The sequence below is a fragment of the Fukomys damarensis genome, unplaced genomic scaffold (genome assembly GCF_012274545.1).
Source record: "Fukomys damarensis isolate Sample0158 unplaced genomic scaffold, DMR_v1.0_HiC HiC_scaffold_23, whole genome shotgun sequence".
NCBI classification, from domain to species: domain Eukaryota; kingdom Metazoa; phylum Chordata; class Mammalia; order Rodentia; family Bathyergidae; genus Fukomys; species Fukomys damarensis.
The window spans coordinates 32,023,743-32,048,524 of NW_022900935.1; the positions used below are offsets into that span (position 1 = coordinate 32,023,743).

The following is a 24,782-nucleotide window of genomic DNA, read 5'->3' on the forward strand; positions in this document are numbered from 1 at the left end:
AAAAAAAAAAAAAAAAAAACATAAGAGGAGGAAAAGACTTAAAGAATAAAACCCAGACTGCACAGGAAATACTACAAAGAAGCAACAACTGGGGCCTCATCTTATTAAAAAGCTTTTGCGCAGCAAAAGAAACCACCAATAGCCAGATGTCGTGGTGCATACCTGTAATCCCAGCACTTGGAAGGCTGAGGCAGGAGGATTGCTGTGAGTTCCAGGTCATCCTGGGCTACATACTGGGTTCAAGACAAGCCTGAACTACATGCTGAGACCCTGTTTCAAAAAAAAAAAAGAAAGAAAGAAAGAGAAACCGCCAACAGAGTGAAGAAACAACCCACAGTGGGGAAAAATTTTTACCAGCTACTCATCAGACAGACTGTTGTCTAGAATATACAAAGAACTCAAAAAAATCAGATCGCCCAAATTTAAAGACCCAATCCAAAAATGGGCATCTGAAATGAAAAGACACTTCTCATATGAAGTGAAAACAGCAAATAAATATATGAAAAAGTGTTCAACATTCGTGAAATGCCAATTAAAACAACAATGAGATTCTATCTCATTCCAGAAAGAATGGCTGCTGTCAAGAAATCAACCAATAACAAATTCTGGAGAGGCTGTGGGGAAAAAGTAACGCTTCTTCACCGTTGGTGGGAGTGTAGGCTGGCGCAACCACTGTGGAAATCAGTGTGGAGCTTTCCCACAAAGAACTAAAACTAGAGGTTCCATTTGATGCAGCTATTCCACTTCTTGGTATCTTCCCAAAAGAATTAAAAGCATCACACCACAGCATACGCACACCCATGTTTATAGCAGGACAGTTTGTAACAGCTAAATCTTGGAAACAGCCCAAATGCCCATCAACCAATAAATGGATAAAGATGATGTGGGGTTTTCTTTATACTCTGCCATAAAGAAGGATGGGTTGTAGACATTTATAACTAAATGGATGGACCTCGAGACCATACTCATAAGTGAAATAAATTGGACACACATATTTAAATACTGTGTCATTTCTCTAGTGTGAGAAACTGAAAATGGAAATAAGGACTAAAATGTATAATAGATATTGGGAAATGGGAAGAAAATGTTCAAATGGGAAGGGAAACAAGGGAGGAGGGTGGGAGGAAGAAAGGAAGGGACAAGAAAAAAGTGAAAATAGAAGGAAAAATGGAAACAAGTTTTTGTACATAGGAAGGGGAGTGGGGAGGGGGATAAAACAAAATTAAAATTAAAAAATATTTTGATCCTAAGTTTCTTACATTTTAATTTCAGGAGCATTTTCTTTTGTTGCCCTGAATATCTTTCCTATGGCATTTGCTGCATTCTCTTATCACGATTTATGACCATAGGTGTTGTATCTCCTTTTCTTTCATAATTATTATCTTCACTAGCCATTTAACAATTTCCTCCATCTGTGTTCTTGCCTATTTCATGTTGTGATTTTCCACAAGCTCTGATCCTGATCCTTCCTATAACTGGGTTTATTACCGTGCCAGACTATGTTGGTTCACATCCATGCCCCCTCTCCCATTGCCTTCCCTGGTTCCAGGAAGCAGCATTCCCATGCTCCCAGGGTGGGGAAGCACTGTGGGGAGATTAGAAGGCAGTGCTGGATGGGCAAAGCCATCCTTCCACTTCTGGGTGTGAGGATTATAGGTGACTGTGCCTGAAGGGAAGCAGCTGCGGTATCACCAGCCATGGAGGCAGGAGGCTTCCATCCAGAGGTAGTGACACACCTCACAGGCAAGAGTGAGTACAGTCCTGGGCCTCAGTACGGGTCACACCTGGGCTTTCCAGTCTTATCTACTACCTTGTAACCTATTTCCCTCATTGCTTGTCTCTCTGCTGAAAATATCTAGAGGGACTTCAGTTTTCCTCACCAAACTCTGAGGACTCCACGTAGGGCCATTGTTACCATTCCTTGTGCATCAGTCAGTGCTCACTAAAGAAACAGGTTTAATGCAAGATATACACATAAATAAGAATTTACGAGAGTGGCTTACAGTGGCCATCCACAGGGTCAGGCGTGGAAGAGAGTGGAAGCTCTGTCTGCACACTGGGGATCCGCTGGGTGCACTCGAAGGCCTGGAGCTCAGCGTAGGGTCCCGTGGGAGTCCGTATCAGGAAGCCGAAGGGTCTGTGCTGGAAGCCAGGAGACAGCATGCAGGACGAAGGTGAAGACAGAGCTCCTCTGCAGAAACAGAAGCAGCCTTCCTTCTTCGTTTCCCTTTTATTCCATTGTGGCGACAATCCTCCCTGGGGTGGGTCTTCCACACACAGAACTGTGCTGACCCAATCTAGCTGGGCATTTCCAACTCACATTGCACAGTCAATTAACCACCACACCTTGTTTCCTATGTGACTTTCACTTCTGAAAAATATTTTTCTTTTCCATTACTTGGCTCTACCAGCTCACTTTTTGTCTTCAGTGTCATAATTTCTTCTTTAAATCCTTGTCTCTCTTCTTTGAGCTCTTTTGATCTTTCTGAAAGACAACTAAGGTCTCAATTTGATATATTCTCTGTGCAATTTCTCCTGCAATAAATGTTCTGTATCTCCCCTATTTTCCTGCTGCCCCCTACCTTTTACAGCTCTAGTCAGAGGTCTTTATTCTATTGAGCTTCTTGAAATTTGGTATCAGAAGTACCCACGGGCTTGTTAAATCACAGATTCCCAGCTCCCACCATCAGTTGATTCAGCAGATCTGGGGATGGGCTAGGGAATCTGTCTCTCTGTGTGTGTCTCTCTCTCTGTGATTTTGGGGATTGAACCCAGGGCCTCCACACTGAGCTAGACCCCTAGCCCTATTTTTCTTTAATTTTTTGACTCAAGGTCTTGCTAAGTCACTAAAATGCCTGGGCTGGACTAGAACTTGCAAACTTCCTGCCTCAGTCTCTCAGAGTACTGGGATTACAAGTGTGTGCCACCATGCCCAGCTGGGAATCTGCATTTTTAACAAGTCCTCAAATGCAGCAGACACTGCTCTTTCAGGAACCACCCCATGAGGGCTGGCTGCCAATGGCCCACAGATGCCCCAGTTCCTGAGAACCACCCTCAAGTGACAGAATCTGTCTTACCCAGAAATGCGTGACAGAGTCCATCTTCTACTTGAGCAGTGCCCATGGCCAATGACTGAGGTGCTGGGGTGAATGAAGGTGTCATCCCTGTCCTGAGTGAGGGAGTGTGCCTCTGGTGCCGTTTGTGCCGAGCTTCCTAGACACTGGCCAAAGCCATAACTTTTGCTAGTTTTTCCTCTGCATTGTTTTGATGGCCTCTTAATGTTTCCCTTTGCAGTGGGACTCAGAGCAGTGCCCATTAGTGGCTTCTTCCTTGCTATGGATGCTTTCTCATGGGCTGTAATGATTGTGCCCCGCATTCCTCACACTTACGTGTTAAAGCCCCAACCAAGTAGGGCTACATGTGGAGATGGTGCCTACAGAGAGGTAATCAAGGTTAAAAAGGTCATAAGAGGCTGGGGATATAGCTCAGTGGCATAGTAATTGCCTGGCAAGTGCAAAGCCCATTAAGAGGAGTGCTCTGATACAAAAATAATATCTTTATAAGCATATACACAGTAGCCAGGCATGGAGGTGCGTACCTGTAATTCCAGCTACTCGGCAGGCTAAGGCAGAAGGATTACAAATTCAAGCCCAACTAAGAATCAGCAATTTAACAAGACCCTGTCTTAAAAGACTGGGAATGTATCTCAGTGTGAAGGGCCTGGGTTCTATCCCCAGTACTGGGTGGTAGTGACACCAGAGAGCTCTCTTGGTCCCTGCATACTCACACAGAAGAGGTCACGCGAGTACACAGTGTGATGGTGGTCACCTGCCACACCATAATGGATGCTTCTCCAGATCTCAGACTTCTGGACTTCAGCAGTGACAACATAAACATCTGCTGTTGAAGCCACCAGCCTGTGGATTTTGCTGTGGCAGCTAAGCTGAGGCACCATGCTTTACCTCCAGGAGCCTCGTCAGTGAGTCTTGGCTGGTTTCTCCTTCAGTTCCTCCTCCCTGCCATCCTGTGTTAGGAGCGGGAGACTATGGGGAGATCCTCCCTCCTGCTGCAGCCACTTGGGGTCCTCTTGGGACTAGTCAAGGGACGGCTGGCTGAGCTTTTCCTAGTGAAGTCACCAGCTCTGGGAGTCCATGCGTCAGTTCTTAGCTTCCTCCTTCACCTAATTCCGGATTTCACAGTGCTTAGCAAGTACAAGGATGTGTCCCTGTTAGAAGCCATAACTATTTCCTTGACGGTTAAATCATTTCCTCTTTCTTTTTACAATAATTCTTTGTGTTGTGAATAATGAGTTTTGAGAAAGGGAAAGAACAAAGATCCCTTTGCTCCACTATCTTTAGCTGTAAGTATCCACTGTATGTTTATGTATGACTGGTATCTCTCACTATAATATGGCACAAGAGGCACATATATCTCATACTTTCTAATGTGTACATGCCTGCTAGTTTCCAGTTTTCCTATCTTATGAACAGCACCACCATAATTTTTTTCCATTTATTTTGGTATATTTGTCCCTTATTTGCTCATCTTGAAATGTATTTCTAGAAGTAGAATTTCTGTAGTAGTGACAAAGACTTTGTGTACATGCTTAAATCTCTGATGAACTGCCACAACACTGGGAAATTTCACGACCAGGATCAAGTTACAAAGGGCGGGCTGGAGGGTGGAGCTGGCAGTAGATGCCTCCTACATTCCTCAGACAGAACCCACAGCTGCAGTACTTTTTGAGACGTTTCTACAAATGAGTCACAGACACAATAATTTTCATCCCTGTAATATTTCCTTCATCATGACCAAATGGTCATTAGAGCTTTATTTTTTCATCCATTCCTTTAAATAAACATTGGTTGGTTGTTTAACTTTATGTAAGACAGACACTGTGAAAGGTATTGGCCTACAGTAAGTGACCCACAAATGTATGTGAATTTTTAGCTAAACCATATTAAAAACCCCTCAAAGATTTCACAGGGTAGCCAGGGATGGTGGCACACGCCTGTAATCCCAGTGCTTAGGAGGCTGAGGCAGGAGGACTACCCAGAGTCCGAGGCCAGCCTGGGCTACATAGTGAGTTTGAGGCCAGCCTAAACTACAGAGTGAGACCCTGCCTCAAAAGACAAAATGATTTCACTGAGTAAGGAAATACAGACATATAAATCAATAGACAATGTTCATTCATTCAGTAAACAAATATTTACTAAGAATCTCTGTACTGGATGCTATTCTCAGCGGTAAGCAAAAGCAATAAAACCCCCTGCCCTTGTGCAGCTGACACTCTACTAAGACACAGAGACAACAAACATGATATGGTCCCTAAATAAAGAAAAAGATAGCTGTAAACTGTCTCCATCAGGGTGTGGGACCCACCAGTTGAACCCCCGTCCACCGCACTCACATGTGTGAGAAGACTGCATGGCTCTTGTTTGCACAGCACATGTGGGATATCTCTAAGGAAAAACACCTAAGTTGAACTGCAACAACAGAAAAGATGAGTAAAGACAAGAACTCTGAATTCAGAACATATATTGGCTGCCGCAGGAATCTAACCTAAGAGCAGAAAAATAGAGAAGAACGACTGAATATGTTTTTGCTGCGGGGTATTCTGTGGGGGATAAGAGGCAAGGAGGAGACACAGGACTTTAAGCCAGAGCCAGGGAAGGCCTGGGTGAGAGAGATTTTTAGTAACAATCTGAAATGAATGAGTGCTCACTTAGGCAGCACATTTACTAAAACTGAACTGCATGAGGAGGCCAGTTACAGACACCTGAGAGAGGAAGTCCACGTCCCATGATGCAGGAGGTGCCACACGCAGGTGGAGAAGAGGCCTGGTGAGGGGAAGAGTGGTGCCAAAAGATGCTGGGGTGAAAAACGAAACAAAGCACAAGGATCAAGTCATGCGTCCCCACACTTGCTGCTGACTTAGAATAGTCATATGAGGAGAAAATGATTTTTCAGTCTAGGAAGATGCAGTTTCAAGCATACTGCTTTCAAGTATGGTGCACGGCTGGGTATGGTAGTGTACGCCTGTCATTGTAGCATCTGGGAGTCTCAGACAGGAGGATTGTCACAGGTTTGAAGCCAGCTTGGGCTCCACAGAGAGTTCAAAGCCAGCACGAACTACAAAGTAAGACCCTGTCTCAAAAAAAAAAAAAAAAAAAAAAATTCTCTGCACAAATCCAGGTGTAGTGGCACATGTCTGTAACGCCAGCTACTTGAGAAGCTAAGGCGGGTGGATCTCAAATTGAAGGTCAGTCTGAGTTACACAGGAAGTCTCTGTTTCAAAGTAAAACACAAGACTGGGGATTTAGCTTAGTGGTACCACTGCCTCACAAGCACAAGGTCCTGAGTTCAATCTCCAGTACACAAAAAACAAACAAACAAACAAACAAACAAAACACAAAAAGGAATGAAAGTCTAGTTTAGTGGTACAGTACCCCAGGTTCAATCCCTAGTATCACCAAAAGCAAAACAAAACAAAACAAAAATAAAACAAACAGAACTCTGCTTAAGTATTTGGGCCATTTACTTTTTTTTTTTTTTGTACCAGGGATCAAACTCGAGTCCTTGCACTTATGAGGCAGGTGGCGGAACCACTGAACTAAATCCCTGGCCCTCTGCTTAGGTATTTTAAAGCAAATCTCAAATATCACGTCATCTCACTCACCCCTATCTATGCATCTCTGAAAAGCATGGGCATTTTCTTACATAGGTTTATGGCCAGTAACACATCTAGCAAAATAAATAATAACACTTAATCCACAAGCAAATATATCCAATTTTTTTTTAGTGCTCTAGGGAATGAACCTAGGCCCTCACCCGCACTAGGCAAGTGCTCTACCACCAAGCTTATCTCCAGCTCCCTACTGATCTTAAAAATGTCTTTTCTTGGTTGATTTATTCAAACCAGCATCCAATGTCTCTTTGACTCTAGAGTGAAGCCCTGTCCTTAATTAACATTTTAAGGCCACCGAAGTGTTGAGGAAATCAGGCCACTCATCTTGTAGGACATCCTAGATTTGCGTGCATGTCATTTAGGTATAGGCTGTGTTATGCTATGGAAACCAGCAACTTTAAAATCTCTGTGGCTGAAACAATGAAACTTGAATCTCACTCCTTCCCTATATCTACCTCAGATTTAGTCATGAGCCTCACCTCCAGAACAAGACTGGGAAGTAGGTACCATGCTGAGCACTTAGTTACACTGCCGGTCATCTCAGCAGAACAAAGGACCTTAGGAGGGTTTCACTCAGGCACTAAAGTGCTCAACCTTGATGTCAATTACCCTTCACCTCACTGGCTAGAACTGAAGACAGGGCTCTACCCAAAGACCAAGGAGTATATTTTACCATCTGAAAGGAAAGCACAGAAGTGGACATTGGAGTGAGTTGCAGCAAAGGCTACTAGTTACTTGCTTTCTTGTAGTGTCATTTTCCTTATTCCACTGTTCCTTGCATTCTCTGAAAATGGAAGCTAACTCTAGAAGACTCAAGTTCAATAACTTTGCCAAGAGTATTTCACAGGTTGGTCAGTGTGCTTCACCTAGTATCACATCATGAGATGCTCAGTGCTCATAATAGTTCGTAGAAGTAACAAACCCCTCTCCTCTACACCTCTATGTTTTCATGCCCTCAGCTTAGACCTCTCTGATCCTTAAATGGGGCTCAGTCACGTGACAGGACCTGGAAATAAGGAAAAGAGCAAATCTGACACAAGTAGAGACTCAAAACAGTGCACTTTGGGGCTTTCTCCTTTTTTGATGCTTTTGTGAATACTGTGACACCATCTGAAAAGGCCTGGCCTAGCCCTCTCAAAGATCAGAAACAACTAAGAGCAGAGATGAGTAGTTCTAGTTGAGGCCACCTTAGACTCAAGATGCTCCTCCTGCCTCAGCCTCCTAAGTGCTAGGATAACAGGTGTGTGCCACCAAGCCTGGCTCAAAATTATAATTAATCCACAGGCTTTCTCCTGCAAATAACATTCTCTAATTTACTTGTTACTTAGATGATAGATATCTAATTCTTTCCTTTTAAATTTAAATTTTCAAAAGAGATACTTTATCCTAGACATTTGCCATGGAGTCCAATGAGGGCTTTGATATACATAATATATATGTGTATAAAATTTCTTTCATATCAATATGAATTGAGTATACTAAGTATGGTTTTAACCAACTGCAGATATTTTTCTTTTGCTTAAATTGCTCTACTTTTGGCCCACCTATTGGCTTCTGTATCCTTTTGACAGGATCCATTAGTCTTCAATCATTAATGAGACCCTGTCTCAAAGAAAAAAAAAGGATGGGAGAGGAAGTTATATTGGTGTTTTCAATTAAAATTAAACTATACAGGACTTAATTTCTTTGATTTTTTTGCTTGTGCAGTGGACCCTTGAGTTATGATCGGACTGACATACAAACAACTTGGATCACAACTAGAATTTTAGTTTTAACTTATGACCAGTCTTGAGTTACCACTAGAATACTAGCTGCTTGTACTTCCAGATGGTCTCAGATACAAATTTAACCCGTAAGAGTTCTGGAAGGAACATTACAACATCCTTTCCTGTGTGGGGTTAACTGAGAAATCTTAGACCAATGTTTCTCTAATGAGACTGAGTGTGACCTAAAATTATACAGGAGAGAGACCTTTGAAGGCTAACCTACTTGAGAGGAGCCTAACCAACTTGAGTTACAACCAGCCCTGGAGAACGAATTGAGTTCGTAAGTCAAGGGTCCATCGTATTTCTTTACTTACAAATTATAATCTTCATTATTAGCCACCATAACAGAATAACTTATTTGCATTATCCAACATAAAGGATATTAAAAGTTTCAAAGTAAGGCATTAATTAACTAAATGAAATCTAAGATTTTCTTGTAGCTCTACTTTTCTTTACCTCTAGAATCTGTGTCAGACTTCTCTAGAGATGAGTTGGGCATGGTAGTGCATGCCAGTAGCCCCTGGAGGCTATGGCAGGAGGATGAGCACAGGAGTTAACACAGCTTGTTTAACACAGTAAGGCCCTGCTTCTACCAAAAAATAATAATAATAAACTAATTTTCTCAAGAGAAATAGAACCAATAGGATGTGTGTGTGTGTGTGTGTGCACGCGTGTGCACGCACACACACACATATGCAGGCAGAGACAGATTATTTACTCATGAAAGTTAGTGAGCCCAAGTCCCAAACTGCAGGGGGCCTAGAGACCCAGGAAAGGGCCAGTGCTGTATGTAGGTCAAGGCCGCAAGCCATCTGTGAGCTGAATTCCTTCTTGCCAGGGAGCTCAGTCTTTGTTCTGTTAAGGCCTTCAACCGATTGGATGAGGCCACCCACATTATAGAGAACAATCTGCTTTATTTAAAGTCCACCAGCTTAATGTTTATCTCATTAAAAAAAAAAAACACATCCTCATAGAAACATCCTGAATAATGCTGACCTAATATCTGGTTCTCAGGGCCAGCCAAGCTGACAAATAAAATTAACCATTACAAATATACTATGATGTGGGTTGAATTGTGTCTTCCACAAGATATGCTCAAGTCCTAAAACCTGGTACCTGAGATTGTGATATGACTTGGAACAGGATCCCTGCAGATGTAACTAGTGAAGGCAAGAAGCCAGGACTGGTAGCACATACCTATAATCTTGGCACTTGGAGGCTGAGGTGGGAAGATTGAGGCCAGCCTAGGCTAGTAGAGTTCAAGGCCAAACTGAACTACAAAGTGAGTCCTTGTCTCAAAAGCAAAAACAAAACAAAATACAAGACAAGATCATACAGGAGGAGGGTGGGCTCTTAACTTCCTAGCATCACTATAACACAAGACCAGACGGCAAGGAAAAGATACACAGAAGGAAGAGGATGTGAAGATTCACAGAGATACTACACAACGTTGTTGGTAAGGACCAGAGCTGTGGTGCCCTAAGCCAAGCACTGTGTGACACCAGCAGCAGGAAAAGGATGGGACAGGTTCTCTGAGCCAACACCTACGTTGTGGATAATACACACTATCAGTTAAATTTTTCCATATTTCTTTGATTAAACTGCATATTGAAGCCACAGTGTCCTTACATCCTCCACTGCTGATTGAGGAAACAGGAATTTCTTTGCCCAAAATAGTGAATAAAATACAAATAAAAACAGAAACAGGTTGACAAATCCTTTTAATAAAGCATATCAATAACAACTTTGTTTCTAAATAAATACATTGCTAAAAAAACACACAAGAGCATCTTTTTGTAATTACTAAGAAAAATTTAAGACTACTGTTCCCTCCGCAGAAATGCTATGCACAGATGCAAAATGATCAAAGGCTGACAGAATAATGACTCTCAAGTAAGTAGCATGGCCATCATGTGCCTGTAGGAGAAAAAAATCAATATGGATGCTTTTAGCAATCCTAGTCAGCTGTTAACAAGCAGTTAGCAGAAGAAAGGATTTGATGAAAGAGTAACAGTCTAACTGTACAATATGTAAGATATTATATTCAGATAACAGCCCACCGCCCTCAAGGAGCCAACATGGAGGATAATCAAGATACATTCTCTGAAGGCCAGAATTGTAAAAAGAAACTACTATACTCTTGTGCTTTCCCTGGGGATATAGAGCAGTGACTGATAGTCTAAATAGGTTTCAATCACCTGGGTGGGGGTCAAGGTCTTAGCCCAGCTTTTCCAGGAAGTATACTCTAACCCCTATCCTTACTGAAAATCCTTACATGCTTGCTACATGACTTGCTCCCCCATTTGACCCCCATTTAATCCATGCTACCTGGGTGACTGTACTTGTAATCTTATTGGTCACGATTTTGCCCCACCTCATGCCCATCTTGTAATTTTCCATTGGGTCTTATAGTTTTGTCCCACTTTGTACCCACTTCACCACATGGCTTCGCTGTATAAAACACCTTTGAAAAGTGGGATGAGTGAGCAACCCACTTTCCCGTCCCCCTTCTGTCTCTCTTAAGCAGAAGTTTTCTTTTCCTCAAAACAGTTGTTCTGGTGCCTATCAGCAGGATATCAGTCTTAGTTTTATGAAAAACAGTAGGAGGGCTACCACTGCAATTGTACAATCTAATCAATTTTTTAAAAGTGTCTTTCTAAAATCTTTTTCCTGATAATAAGTTTCCCTTGGTTAATGATGCCTCAGAATGTACTTCCCTGAAACACAGTATACTTTCACATTTCTATAATTTCTCTGGAAAGCAATATGGCAATGTATGTAAAAAGCTATAAAAATGTTTATATTCTTGCACCCAGTAACTCCATTGCATAAAATTTAATCTTAGAAAATAATAAAAAAGGTGAAGGTCATGATATTAAGAACATGCATAAAATGTCTCCTGTGTATTACTCATAATGACAGAGGGAGAGAAAAGGAAGTTAGCAAACAGACAAATGTTATCCTACAACTATGAAGCTTGTGATATAATATTAAGTTAGAAAAAGATGATAGTTGGGCTGGGTGTGCAGGTACACATCTATAATCTCAGCACTTAGGAGGCTGAGGCAGGAGGATCACTGTGAATTTGAGGCCAGCCTAGGCTATACAATGAGTTCATTACTAGCCTGCACTACAAAGCAAGACCCAGTCTCAAAAGCCAAAAAACAACAACAACAACACACCCCCAAAAGATACAAAATTGTCCATACAAAATTACTGTAACTATGCAATTTGTGTGTTGACTAGAAGAAAGCAGTGCCATAAATATGCCGTGACAGGGCTGGGGATTTTAGCTCAGTGGTGCTGCCACCTGCCTTGCAAGCACAAGGGCCCGAGTTCCATCCCTGGTACCAAAAAAAAAGAAAGAAAGAAAGAAAAATATGCTGTGACAGAGCAATGAAATTAAGGGTGACTTCCAGGTTCCTCCCCCTTACGGCTTTCCAGATTGTATAGAACTCTCTGCAACCTAAGTGAGTCCTGAGAGAAAAAAACTGAAGAAAGCAGAACTCACGAATCACAGCCCACATGGTGAAGTTGGAAAAAAATACGGCAGAATTCAGCGTAATCATTTTTTCTGGATCCTGCTGGTTTCTCCAAACATTGGGCAAATTTTGGTGGGAGAAACGGAAATTAGAAGATTAAAAAACTTTCCTACAGTAGGTGTGAGTTCAGGGAGGGTCAGCCTGGGCTCCACAGTGAACTCAAGGCAGTGAGACCCTCTCTCAAAAAACCAAAAAACTTTCCTACAGCATCACAGCAGCTCTTAGCAAGATATGAAGTAAACAGTGAAAAAAGCATCACTTTAACCCTCATTTAAGGAACCTTATTTAAGTAAACACAACCACCTAAAAAATATGCATTCAGTTATTTATGTTTTTGCTTGTGTAAATCGAGGGAGCAGAGGAGCTCATGACCAAGCAGCAGTTCCCATCAGCAGTTCAGTTCGTTCCTCTAGCCGAGCAAAGTTGGTGGGATGCTGTTGGAATAGGACATGCGGACTCTCTCCACTTCAGCCCTCACTGGCTCATTTGTTGCTGATTCTATTCCCCAATTCCCCTCATCCGAATCTCCCTGTCTTTTCACACTTAAATTAACATCCAATTTTGACATTTCGACCTTTTTTTATTCCTAACCTAAATGAAAGAATGCAAAGCTAACACTTTCTAATAAATTAGCAAAGTGAAACAAGAAGTAAACATATTGTTTTCTCCTGTCTCCTTTCTATGATGAGCAAGAACCTAATTCACAATGGTCAGCTTCTAACACTTGAGAATCACCTCTCTATTGGTTTATTAGATTTAGAACCTATGACACCATAAGGATGGGTATTAATTCTGGGACTACAGAGATGTATTTAAAATCTAAATACATTGTGCTTGCTAAGGATAATTTTCATCTCTACAAAGTACATTTACTTACCATAATTTCCTCATTTTGAAGTTGTCCCTCGGTGTGTACTAAATCTACAAAACAAATTTAACAGACTTGAGTTAATGCTCAGAATATCTGAGGACAGCTACTGAAATTTATATTCAGCAAATACAATTATCTGGTAAACTATAAATTAAAAGCATATTTTTAAAAATTACCAGCATTTGGGGGTTGAAATCTGATATACAAATAGAGACATCTGATATAAAAAGTAAAAAATAAAACTATGACATATAAAATATATCTAGTGAGTATAAGCAAAAGACTGTGCAAATTTAAATTATAGTAAAGGAATATACATTGAGGAATATGTAAAATCACAGGAAAATCCACTGTATGGATCAAGCCACTAACAGTGACGACAAATAAGCCTGAAAGGAGCTGCTTTACCACCCTGCAGAGTAACAGCACAGCTTCGGGTCTCAGGCAATTGTCACTAAACTTGGAATTCAGTGGCCTGAGAAGGAATCTCAGTATCCAAGTTTTAAAAACCTTTACTTGTGTAATGGTATGACAGATTAATTCATTTGGTCAAGAACTAATAATATCAAACTTTCTTTTGGAAACCTGAACTACTTAATCATCTGATGACAGCTAATGACATTACTCAATATTAATCTTATTTGTATTAAAATAATTAATACACATTTTTAAAATTTTTTGGAGACAGAGTCTTGTTATGTAGTCCAGGCTGGCCTCAAATTTGCAGGAGTCCTCCTGCCTCAGCCTCCCTACTGCTGGGATTACAAGTGTGTACCACCACATCCGGCCCAGTATATATAATTTGAAAAGCCACAAAGAACTAAAAGGGAAGTCTCTGGAAAGTAAGATTGAAGGTTGACTTTCTGCTTCCTGAACCTTCTCTGAGATAATAAAAAATAGTAATCCCTGCCTCACCCTTTACTCTCCTCCAGGCATGGCCCCAGCAATAAGCATTTTAACTCTTCATACTGTTTTTCCTAGACTTTCAATAAGATTATATTCTTTTCCTTATTTATAGATTTGACTTTATATTATGCTAGGCAGAAATTTAGATTTTGTTGTGTTTGTTTTGCAGTAGTTGGGACTGAACCTCAGGGAGTTCATCTCAAACCCTTTTTAAAATTTTTATTTTGAGACGGGGTCTCACTAACTTATCTAGGTTGGCCTCAAACTTATCATTCTCTTGCCTTGGCCTCTGTGGTGCATTAACTAATGGTCAACTGGGAATGCCCGGCTGAACCAAGTCAGAGTGGTTCTGGGCTTGGGAGACCCACATGAGGACTGTTGTCAATAGCATAAAAAGAGAACTGGAGGGGAAGATCATTGGTTTTTTATTTTCTTGGAGAAGCTTGCAGAGGGTGGTTTTCCTGATGTGAACTTGGCTGTTCTCTCATCGGAGGAGGAGCTTGGGTCCTCCCTGTCGCTGCGAATGGCTGTTCTCATCAGAGGACTTCTGATCTTTGTCACAAGCATCACTTCCTGGTTCCAGTGCAGACCCCTCAGCCTGGTGACACAGATCCTGCATCCTGCTGGCGAAGGCTTTGTAGCTTCCACCACTGGCTTTGTGGCCTCCCCAGGGCAGATGCTTAATACAGATAAGCATGGGACATTGCTATGGGCTCTTGGCCACTGGCTGGACTCATGGAAGACACTGCTTTGGACTCTAGGCTTTCAGCTGGACTTGTGAAACATTGTTATGGGATCCAGGCCCTTGGTTGGATTGTGTCTCTAGTGTGTGGATAGATCTCATGTACTCCTCTGCATTTGACTTTTTGGGTGACTATTATAAAAGAACCCTAAAAATTATGTGACCTGTATTAAATTTATTTCTCTTGCAAACCCTGACTATAATAGCATCCTAAGTAGCTGTTGTTATAGGCACGCACCCCTGGAACTGGAAAAATTTAATTTTTTTTTTTTTTTGAGACAAGTTCTCACTATGTAGGTCAGACTGACCTGGAATTCACTATGTAGCCCAGGCTGGCCTTGAACTCATGGCACTCATCTTGCCTCAGCCTCCTGAGTGCCAGGATTACAGATGTGTGCCACCATGCCTGGCTAAAAATTTAGATTTCATAAATCAATACCCACTTCCTCCTCCTCCAACTTTTCCTTCCCCTCATCTTAACTTTGAAATCAATACTTGATATTAATTATTATGCCTATATAAATGTTTAGTAATGAAATAAATAAAATTATCTCATTTTCTTATATAATTTCTCCATCAGAAGTTAATAATAACCTCATTTTCATTAGCTGGGTTTTTTTTTTTTTTTTAGTTGTGAAAACTGGAAAATCTCAAATATACATGAAAACAGAACAGTAACTTTCACTTATAGTTGTCACATTTTATAATTATTAACATTTCAGCATGGTTAATTTAAATTTTTTGCTAAAATATTTTTTTTTTTATTGAGTTTATTGGTACATTTAGGGATACAGTACAGTTACATTCATTGTTGGGATCATGTACCTTTACATGGCAAGTCTTGATTCTCATTTTTTCCCCTTACCTCTGCCCTCCCTTCACCCCCTCCTCCCCTCCCCATCTACAAACACTTTATTTTCATCTTTTCATTCTCTCACATTTTTTTCTTTTCCCTTTTTGTTCTTCCCCTACGTATCACACCTTCCCTACACCTTTAAAGAATATTCTTTTTTTTTTCTTTTTCAGTACCGGGGATTGAACTCTGGTCCTTGCGCTTGCAAGGCAGGCCACCGAACCGCTGAGCTAAATCCCCGGCCCCTTTGCTAAAATATTTTAAGGTAAGTCTAAGATATGACATTTCATCTCTAAGTATTTTATCCTTCTTTAAATATAAGATTTTTTTCGGGGGGTATCAGGGATCCAACTCAAACTACGCTTGCAAGGCAGGTGGTGAAACCACTGAGCCAAATCCCCGGCCCAGGATTTTTTACTATAACTACAATATCATTATCATACTAATATAAAAAATAGGCCAGAGATGTAGCTCAGTGGCTCCGCACCTGCCTGGCAAGCTTAAGGTCCAGAGTTCAATCCCCGATACCAAAAATAAACTGAGCGTGGTAGCACATACCCATCATTCCAGCAATTGGGGAGGCTGAGCCAAGAGGACTGCAGTGAGTTCTAAGTCAGCCTGGGCTACATAGTAAGTTCAAGGCCAGCCTGAACTACATAATGAGACTTTGTCACAAAACAACACAAAATACTTTAAGACCTAGTCCTTATTTCCCCAATTATCCTCCAAATGTCTTTTTATTATTAGTTATTGGAACCAAGTACAGTAAGTCCCCAACTTATGAACATTCAAGTTGGGAACTTTCATAGGTATACTTTGTCAGCTTACAAATGAATCCTACTTATGAAAAATTCTTCCAGAACAGAACTCATTCATAAGTCATGGACTTCCGTATCTTTTTATCTTCTACTATTTTTTCTTCTACACACACATTTTTTTTTTTTTCAGGTCAGTTGTCCTGTAGAACATCATAACATTTCTAAGCTTTGGCATCTTGCTTCATTTAATTATATCCTCTGTCCTCTACTTCCTGCAGACTGGAAACCAAAGTAAAAGCCTTGATCACATTCAGGGTTTGAGGCCTTCACTGAGTGTGTGGTGACCTTGGCTGTATTGTTACTTATGAATAATAAATCACTTGAAATTGCAAGAGCCAGGGCTGCTTGCTGACTGGCAGACTTCAACACAGCGACCAGGAGCGAGCAGGCCTTTGCCAGCTTCCACAAACATTTTTTCTGGGGCCACTCAGTTTCCTAAAGATGAATCCTTCATGTCCTAGTGGGGCTCATCCTCTTAGTCTCTGTAATTAGTAGCAAAGCACAGGTAGAGGGCTGGAGTTCCTGCTGCTGGATATGCAGGCTTCCACTTTAGTGCTCTGAATCAGACCCACGTTTCACTCGACTTTGCCTGCTCTCCTGAGTCCTGAGCCTCCATACTGTACTCACATACCCTGTCATCTCCAGCAGCCATGGCAGTCTCTTGGGAAGAAGTGGTCACCTAGCTTCACGGGGTAGGAGAAGGCACCTAGAGTCTAGCCATTCTGTAGGTACTCAACTGATCACCCTTCTTTTCCAGCCCATGTCTCACACTCTGCACAAGTTCTAGAGCTTTCCTTCAAGTTCAAGACCTTCATGGGGTTCTAGGTAAACTGGCTTGCTGACACTTTCCATGGCAGACTCAGGTTACAACCTAGTCCATTCAGCTTTAGAAGTTGTTGCTTTCCCTCTGTCATAATATATCTTAATCTCACCAGACTTGGTGGTGCAGTAATCCTGGCACCCTGGGAGGCTGAGGCAGGTAGATACAAAGTTCAAGCTAAGCCTGGCCAACTTGGTGACTTTAGGGAGACTTTGGTTCTTGTTTAATTTTTTTGTCCTTGGAAGTTTAGCCTTTGATTACTTTACTACAGCTTTCCTGGCACAGTATTTTGTGAAGGAAAGGTGATGGACATATTGGAGGCAGTACAGTTGTGCTTAACTGGATGCTACCAATTCCACTGATGAGAAACTAATATTTATTGTTTATCATATACCAGCCACTAGCTCAGAAAAGCATCAATGATAGGTATCATCTCTACTTTTCTGATCAGGATATTCTGAAATTCTAAAAAAATAAGTAATATATTAATCCTTATATAACCTGTACCATGGTCTTTACTCAAAACTGGGTTTTCCTGGACTCTAACTGGGTCACAACAATCACTTTTTATTAATCAAGATGCAGGTGGATTGGAAATGTGGAGAAAGGGAGTAATTCTCTCTCTTCCCCCACTTCAGAATGATAATGGTGAATAAGCACATGCCTTTTTTGTTTGATTTTTGAGATAGGATCTTGCATTGTAGTTCAGGCTGGCCTCAGACTTGTGGCAATCCTCCTGCCTCAGCCTCCCCAGTGTTGGGATTACAGGCATGTGCCACCATTTCTGATTTAAGCACATACCTTTTTCAATCCACTGCTCGAATCCAACAGGCTCTTTAGATGTGCTCTTTTCCACCCTCAAGGTACGCACTGACATCATAAACAAACAAGGTAAATAGGACGTTAATCACCTCCTGGTGCTAAGTTGTGGGCCTTGCTATGTATCTTTTCTCCTCTGAATGAGACCGCCCTGAATTGGTGGAACTACAAAGAATATGGGGATCAGGAATGTCATGTTCTGGAAGTTACCTACTCTGCTTTTCCATAAATCCTGATGGGAAAATGTGGTCTTGTGTAACAGTGATCCTAACAGTGTTTGTAACCATATAACACAAATTTAGCAGAGCTTTTTAAAATCTGGTTATTATCTGGAATTTTTTATAAACTGCTAACAACAATGGCATTATTGATGGTCTCAGTTATAAGCCCTTATGAAGGAGCTGAGTCATGGGGTTTTATTCCTTCCTTCACTGTTGACTACAGTCATAGGAGGAAGGTTCTATGAACCCACTATAGTATGAGGACACGTGCTTGGAGAGCAAGTAAGGTGTTCAATGCGATAGTTAGTACACACCAGAACTGGAACTGGAACTCGAGATCTGTCTGGCCCTGGGACCTCTGCACTTAATGACAGAAATCAGGAGCTATAGCAGGCATGTAGTCATCTTCTTGATGCACTGGGTTTTCTCCTTGCTCCCCACCCAGATCCTGAAATTCCAAATCCAGTCCTCCCCTTTCCTTTTCTGTGGCCTGATAGACTTACGCACTGGCTTCCACTGCAGAGACTGGAGGGCAGTGGGGAAGTGAGATCAGGTTGTTTGTCTCCACCCCTCCCTGCTTCAGTGTCAGATCCTTGGCAGTCTCTTATGTCCCTTCAAGACTACAGAACAGGCTCCTCCTCTCAATGGGGCCACTGACTCCTTCCCTTGCCCCAGGACAGACCAGGCTTCTTGCTATAGCTAGTTTCTCAGGGTCTTGTCATCCCTTGTTTGTTCCCTCAGCCCAGGCCATAATTTTGTAAGTAGACCCATCAGTAAAATCTTTTCCTCTGTAACATCTGGGATGTATTTTATCGCCTGCCTTGATTTTTATCTACCACACTTTATCTCAAATAGACATAGATAGGATCAGAATGATGTTCCAAAGGGAGATTCCCCTCCCAAATCCCCAGAAAAGGTCATTAGCAACAGAAGAATCAAAACTTTTCAGTGTGAACAGTCATCAGATTTTCAGAAAGAATTTGACTGTGAACTCCAGGTCAAAAGAATTGAGAATAAGACATCTTGAAACTTAGTGTTCTTGCAAGGTAGTTTCTTATGTCAAAGACTTCAATGTAGTAAATTGCATGGAAATTATTACATGGTTTGAAAGGGTTTCAGACTTGCAGTTTCAGAGAGGCTAACTGCGCTGAAGGCAGTTAACTTGTAATCCTCACCCTCCCATTCCAGCAATAAAAACAGATTCCATGCTGTAAAGAAAAACTAGTAGTGCTTTGCCAAATGTTTACATCTGTGCTCTCTGCCAATCAAAAAATTAAACTAAGATAAAATTAACGCATCATTTGCTTACCTAAGTAACTCTGGATTATGATCTTTTCAATTTTTACATGTTTGTGAAAACAAATAATAAACTCTTGAGGAAACATTCCTGTGGTGGTCCAAAACGTTTCTGCATTCCTATTGTTAATTTTAAAGAAAAAGAAATAGTCGAATATGAAAATTTAATCACAAAATTCTAATGAATAAGTATTTAAAAAAGTGACTACTGGATTTTTACAATTCCTTTCTGTTAACTCTGTCTCTAATCTCTCCCCAGCTTTAATAATTCTTTGCTACTACCACATAGTATCTTCTGAAATTCAGGAACAGAATTTGTGTCAGTCCTGTCGACAAGCCTTTAGTGGTTCCCTGCCTTTTGGTGAGGAGGTTGAGACAAGGTCTTGCTATATAATTCAGGCTGGCCTTCAACTCAATATATAGCCCAGGCTGGCGTCGAACTCACAGTGATCCTGCCTAAGCTTCCTGAGTGCTGGGATTACAGGGGTGCACCACCACACATGGCTAGTGTTCCCTTTTTGTTTATATATCTAAACTCCATAGTATGGCATTTACAACTCTATATATCATTAAGTATATTTTCTCCCCTGGATAGGCAGAATCAGTATAGTCAAAATGGCCATACTTTCAAAATCAATATACAGATTTAATGTGATTCCAAACAAAGTAACAACAGCTTTTTCACAGAACTCAGGAAAACAATCCTAAAATTCATATGAAATCAGAAGAGACCCAAAATAGCAAAAGAAATCCTGGGTAAAAGAAGCAAGGCAGGAAGCATCATATTCTTGGACTACAAAGCTACTGAGATACAAACAGCATGGTACTGGCACAAATACAGAAAAGAGGATCAACAGAACATAATAGAGGAGGCAAAAACAATTCCAATCACATTTGACTTTTTTTTTGGTACTGGGGATCAAACTCAGGACCATGGGCAGGCACAGAGCCACTGAGCTAAATCCTGGCCCTCATCTGATCTTTGACAAAGGAGCTAAAAACACACCCTAGAGGAAAGAGAGAGCCTCTTTAATAAATGGTGCTGGGAAAACTGCCTATCCATGTGCAGAAGATTGAATCTAGACCACAATTCTCACTACGTACTAAACTAAAACCAAGATGGATCAAAGAACTAAATGTTAAAACAGAAACACTTAAGCTGCTATAAAATAAAATAGGTAAAGCTCTTGAAGTCAGAGGTGTAGGTCTGAAGAGAACCCCAGATGCATAAGAAATAGTAACAATCAACAAATGGGATCACATCAAATTAAAAAGCTGCTGACAGCAAAACAACCAGCCAGCACAGTGAAGAGACAACCTACAAAATGGAATAATAATTTTGCCAGCTATTCTTCAGACAGAGGACTGATATCCAGAATATATAATTAACTTTAAAAAATTAGGCTTCCTCAAAAAATAAAAGGCCCAATCAAAAATGGGTAAAATGAACAGATACTTCTCAGAAGAACAAGAAGAAATGGCCAATAAATACATGCAAAAAATGTTTAACATTGCTGGCCATTAGAGAAATACAAATTAAAACAACATGAGATTCCATCTTACTTCAGAAAGAACGGCCATCAAGAAATCAAATCATAACAAATGCTAAAATACACACACACACATACACACATAAATTGTACTAACTTAATTAATAAAAAAATGCTGGCAAGGCTGCAGGAAAAGGACACACTTCTACATTGTTGGTAGGAATGTAAAATAGTGCAACTACTATGGAGATCTGTATAGAGTCCTCAAAAAACTAAAAGTAGAAATTCCATTTGACCCAGTTATTATCCTTCCAGGCATTTCCTAAAAGAGTTAAAGACATCATATTACAGTGATACATGCACATGTTTACAGCAGCACAGCTCATAACAGCTAGATCTTTTTTTTATAGCAAAACTTTTATTGGTACATTTTAGGCATATATAATGATTAACACTCTTTGTAGGGAATCTGTACCTGCACATGACACATCCTGCCTGTTAGAAGCAGCCTATACATCTATTCAACAGATAAATGGAAGCTGGGCATGGTGGTGCAAGTCTGTAAACCCAGCACTCTGTAGGCTGAGGCAGGAGGAACACCATGAGTTCTAATCATGAACAAAGCATTATATTTTCACTCATTTAGTTCTTTATTGGGCTGAGGATTTAGCTCAGTGGTTCTGCCTCCTGCAGAACCACAAGCACAAGGACCCGTTTGACCCCCAGTACCCCCCAAAAAAACCCTTACAGTTCTTTATATTAAAATATAGTTCTGTCAGCAATAGTTTGTATTTTTCAGTGTAAAGATCTAACATGTTTTCTTAAATTTATTCTTAACTGTTTTATGTTTTTCTTTGGTAGGTCAGTTGAGACAGGGTCTTGCTATGTAGTCCTAGGCTGGCCTCAAGTTCACTGCATCCTGCCTCAGCCTCCTAAATGCTAGGATTACAGGTATATTCTATTATGCCCAGCCTATTTTATGTTCTGAATGCTACTGTAAATAGAATTTTTTTTTTTTTTTGGTACCAGGGATTGAACTCGGGTCCTTGCACTTGCAAGGCGGGCCACCGAACTGCTGAGCTAAATCCCTGGCCCTTGTAAAGAGAATTTTAATAATTTTATTAGTACATGTTTCTATAATAATGACTGCATTCATTGTGAGGAGGTGGTATATTCACATAACACATCTAAATTATTTTTCTTTTCTTCCCTTCTCCTGGAATTGGAATTTTTTAAAATTTCATTTTCTAACCTGAGTGTGGTAGCATACACTTATAATTCCAGCACTCAAGAGGCTGAGACAGGAGGATCTCTGTAAGTTCAAGGCCAGCTTGGGCTACATAGTAAGTTCAAGGCCAGCCTGAACTATGTAGTGAGCCCCATCTCAAAAAAAAAAAATCAAAAAAATTTTTAAATTTTCTGTTCCTTACTAATATATAGTAATAAAACTGATACTGATCTTGCTAAATTCACTTACTGGCTCTAGTAGTTTATTTATTAACTTAATGTTTTTTTTCCAGTACCAGGGATCGAACTCAGGACCTTGCGCTTGCGAGGCAGGCATAGTGCCACTTAGCTAAATTCCCAACCATCTAGTATATTTATTATGGCAGATCCTTTGGAGTTTTCTATGAACGTAGTCATAATTTGTGAGACAAATTTTATCTCCATCTTTCTGCCTTTTATACCTTTCCTCATCTTAGCATACTTGCTAAGATCTCCAGGATAAGACTGAAAAGAAACAGCAAGAACAAACACCCATGTTTGTTTCTAGTCTTGGGGGAAAGCATTTCCTATCTCACCCCTGAGCTGCAAATTTGGAGATACCTTTAACAGGTTGAGGATGTTCTTTCTCTCAGTATGCTGAGAGCTGGTATCATGAATGGACAATGAATTTTGTCAAATGCTTTCTCTGCAACTACTGCCACAATCATATGATTTTCTCCCTTGCTCTGGCAATGTGAATTTCATTCAATCTTGTATGCAATTTCCACAATTATTTTTCTATCCCAATGACGTGACTTTCAGCAAACAAAAAACTAAGAATAACTCAGAGACACTGGCAAAGGGAGATATTGACTTTTTGTTTTGTTTTGTTTTGTTTTTTGAGACAGGGTCTCACTATGTAGCCCAGGCTGGCCTTGGACTTATGGTGATCCTCCTGCCAGCCTCCCCAGTGCTGGGATTACAGGTGTGCACCACCACACCAGTTGTTGTTTTTTTTAATTCAAATTTTAAGTTTGAGTTATCATAGTATAAGACAAAGAACTCTGAACTAGAAGCCAGAAGACTGGAGTGTTAGTTGATTTTGCCATTTGCTTATCTGTGTGATTTTGAGCAAGTTGTTTTACCTTTGATTATCCTTTTCCTTATTTTACAACACAGTTAAAAATACTTCTTTGTGTTTATTTCCCAATTAATGTACATATATCTATGAAATTATAAAGCCCTATGCAAATGTAGAGTAATACATGCATATACATTCTGATACTTTTCAGTTTTGCCAGGTTTAACTAGTATTTTATGTTCTAATTTAACAAAGTATTCAACAATTTAAGACCGTTCAAAGATGAAGACCTAGACTCTGATTTAAAGAATTAAAACTAAACAATTATACAATAAAGAAGTAAGACGACAAAGGTACATATCAAATGATGTTGAAGCCCAGCAAAGATATAACCAACTCAGGGAAAGAGGCAGACATTGGATAGGAAACAGCAACAAGCCATGGAGGAGGAGGCCAAGGGTTAGAGTTGTGCCCAGGCACTAGAGCTTCACGATAGAGCACAAAGAATCACAAAATTTCTTCTTACAACCGGCTCTGCCTTCAATAATTACAGCTCACATTCAGTGCATTTAGACTACTCTCACCCCAAGTCTTTGGACATACAGGATTTTGGCAGGGGTGCAGTTCAGTGATAAAGCAGGAGTCTAGCATGTGCCAGGCCCTGAGTCCAATTCCCAGCATCAAAAATAAAATAAAACAAAAAATAAATAAATTAAATAAAGCAGTTAGACAATATGAATTTATGTTTTTCCAGTTCTAAAGTTGGTTCTGAGTCAAGCTCTGGTCATTGTACCAAGAAGAGTTTCAGAAAATAAGCCCAAATGATTAAAAGGAGTTTTCTCCGCTGAGGATTTAGCTTAATGGTGCTGCTGCCTGCCTTGCAAGAGCAAGGACCCGAGTTCGATCCCCAGTACCAAAAATAAAGTTCTCCCAATAACCTCTTTTTCTTGGAATTGAAAGTCTGAAGGGCTGAGGATTTAGCTCAGTGGTGCCACTGCCTGCCTTGCAAGCACAAGAGCCTGATTTCGATACCCGGTACCAAAAAAAAAAAGAAAAGTCTGAGTATCTCTCCCTAGTAGTATGGGCTCTCACCCTGTGAAGAGTGGAAATTGGAAAAATATCAAGAGACTGAGAAGCAAAGAATGCAGGAGACTAGCAGGAAGTGAAGCCTTTCAGTTCGCAAAGATGTTGCTTAGACTAGTAAGGAAACAGGCAGTAAGTAGGAAGTTACAATGTTTATATTCCTATACCCAAGACAAGACAGGAATAAAACCAAAATGGGTCATTAAACTTTACCCTTCCAAAAAATGAGTTGTCTGGGTTTCTGCCTTGGCAAACCACTTATTTAAAAAAGCTGATTGACTGGGGATGTAAATCAGCACTTGCTTAAAATGATCAAAGCCCCAGGTTTGATCCCCAATACTACAATAACAATGATGACAGCAACAATAATAATATTAAATTTAAAGTCTATTTGTATAGGGGTCAGTTTAAGAATTATAGAGAAAAAAAGTGAAAAAAAGAATTATAGAGAAAAGAATAAAAAACTTAAATATCACTCTGGGGGATTTAGCTCAGTGGTGCTGCCACCTGCCTTGTAAGCACAAGGTCCTGAGTTCGATCCCTGGTACCAAAAAAAAAAAAAAAAAAAAAAAAAAAAAAA

At 40.4% G+C, this 24,782-nt stretch overlaps 1 protein-coding gene across 10 annotated transcripts in view; it reads right to left on the reverse strand.

Moving 5' to 3' along the window:
* Positions 1 to 24,782, reverse strand: part of Hspb11 (heat shock protein family B (small) member 11) — a 46,797-nt gene that overhangs the window by 21,426 nt on the left and 589 nt on the right. For 2 of the 10 annotated variants that reach the window (XR_004518579.1, XM_033767540.1), the window contains exons 2-5: positions 19,356 to 19,462; positions 17,808 to 17,876; positions 12,874 to 12,917; positions 2,004 to 2,142 (exon numbers count right to left, since the gene is read on the reverse strand). Coding sequence is in view for 9 of the 10 variants with exons in the window: in XM_033767540.1 (XP_033623431.1) it covers positions 2,004 to 2,142; positions 12,874 to 12,917; positions 17,808 to 17,876; positions 19,356 to 19,462 (359 nt within the window). In the remaining variant the exon portion in view is untranslated. The other 8 variants (XM_033767542.1, XM_033767545.1, XM_010610363.3 and 5 more) reach the window with 8 other exon arrangements.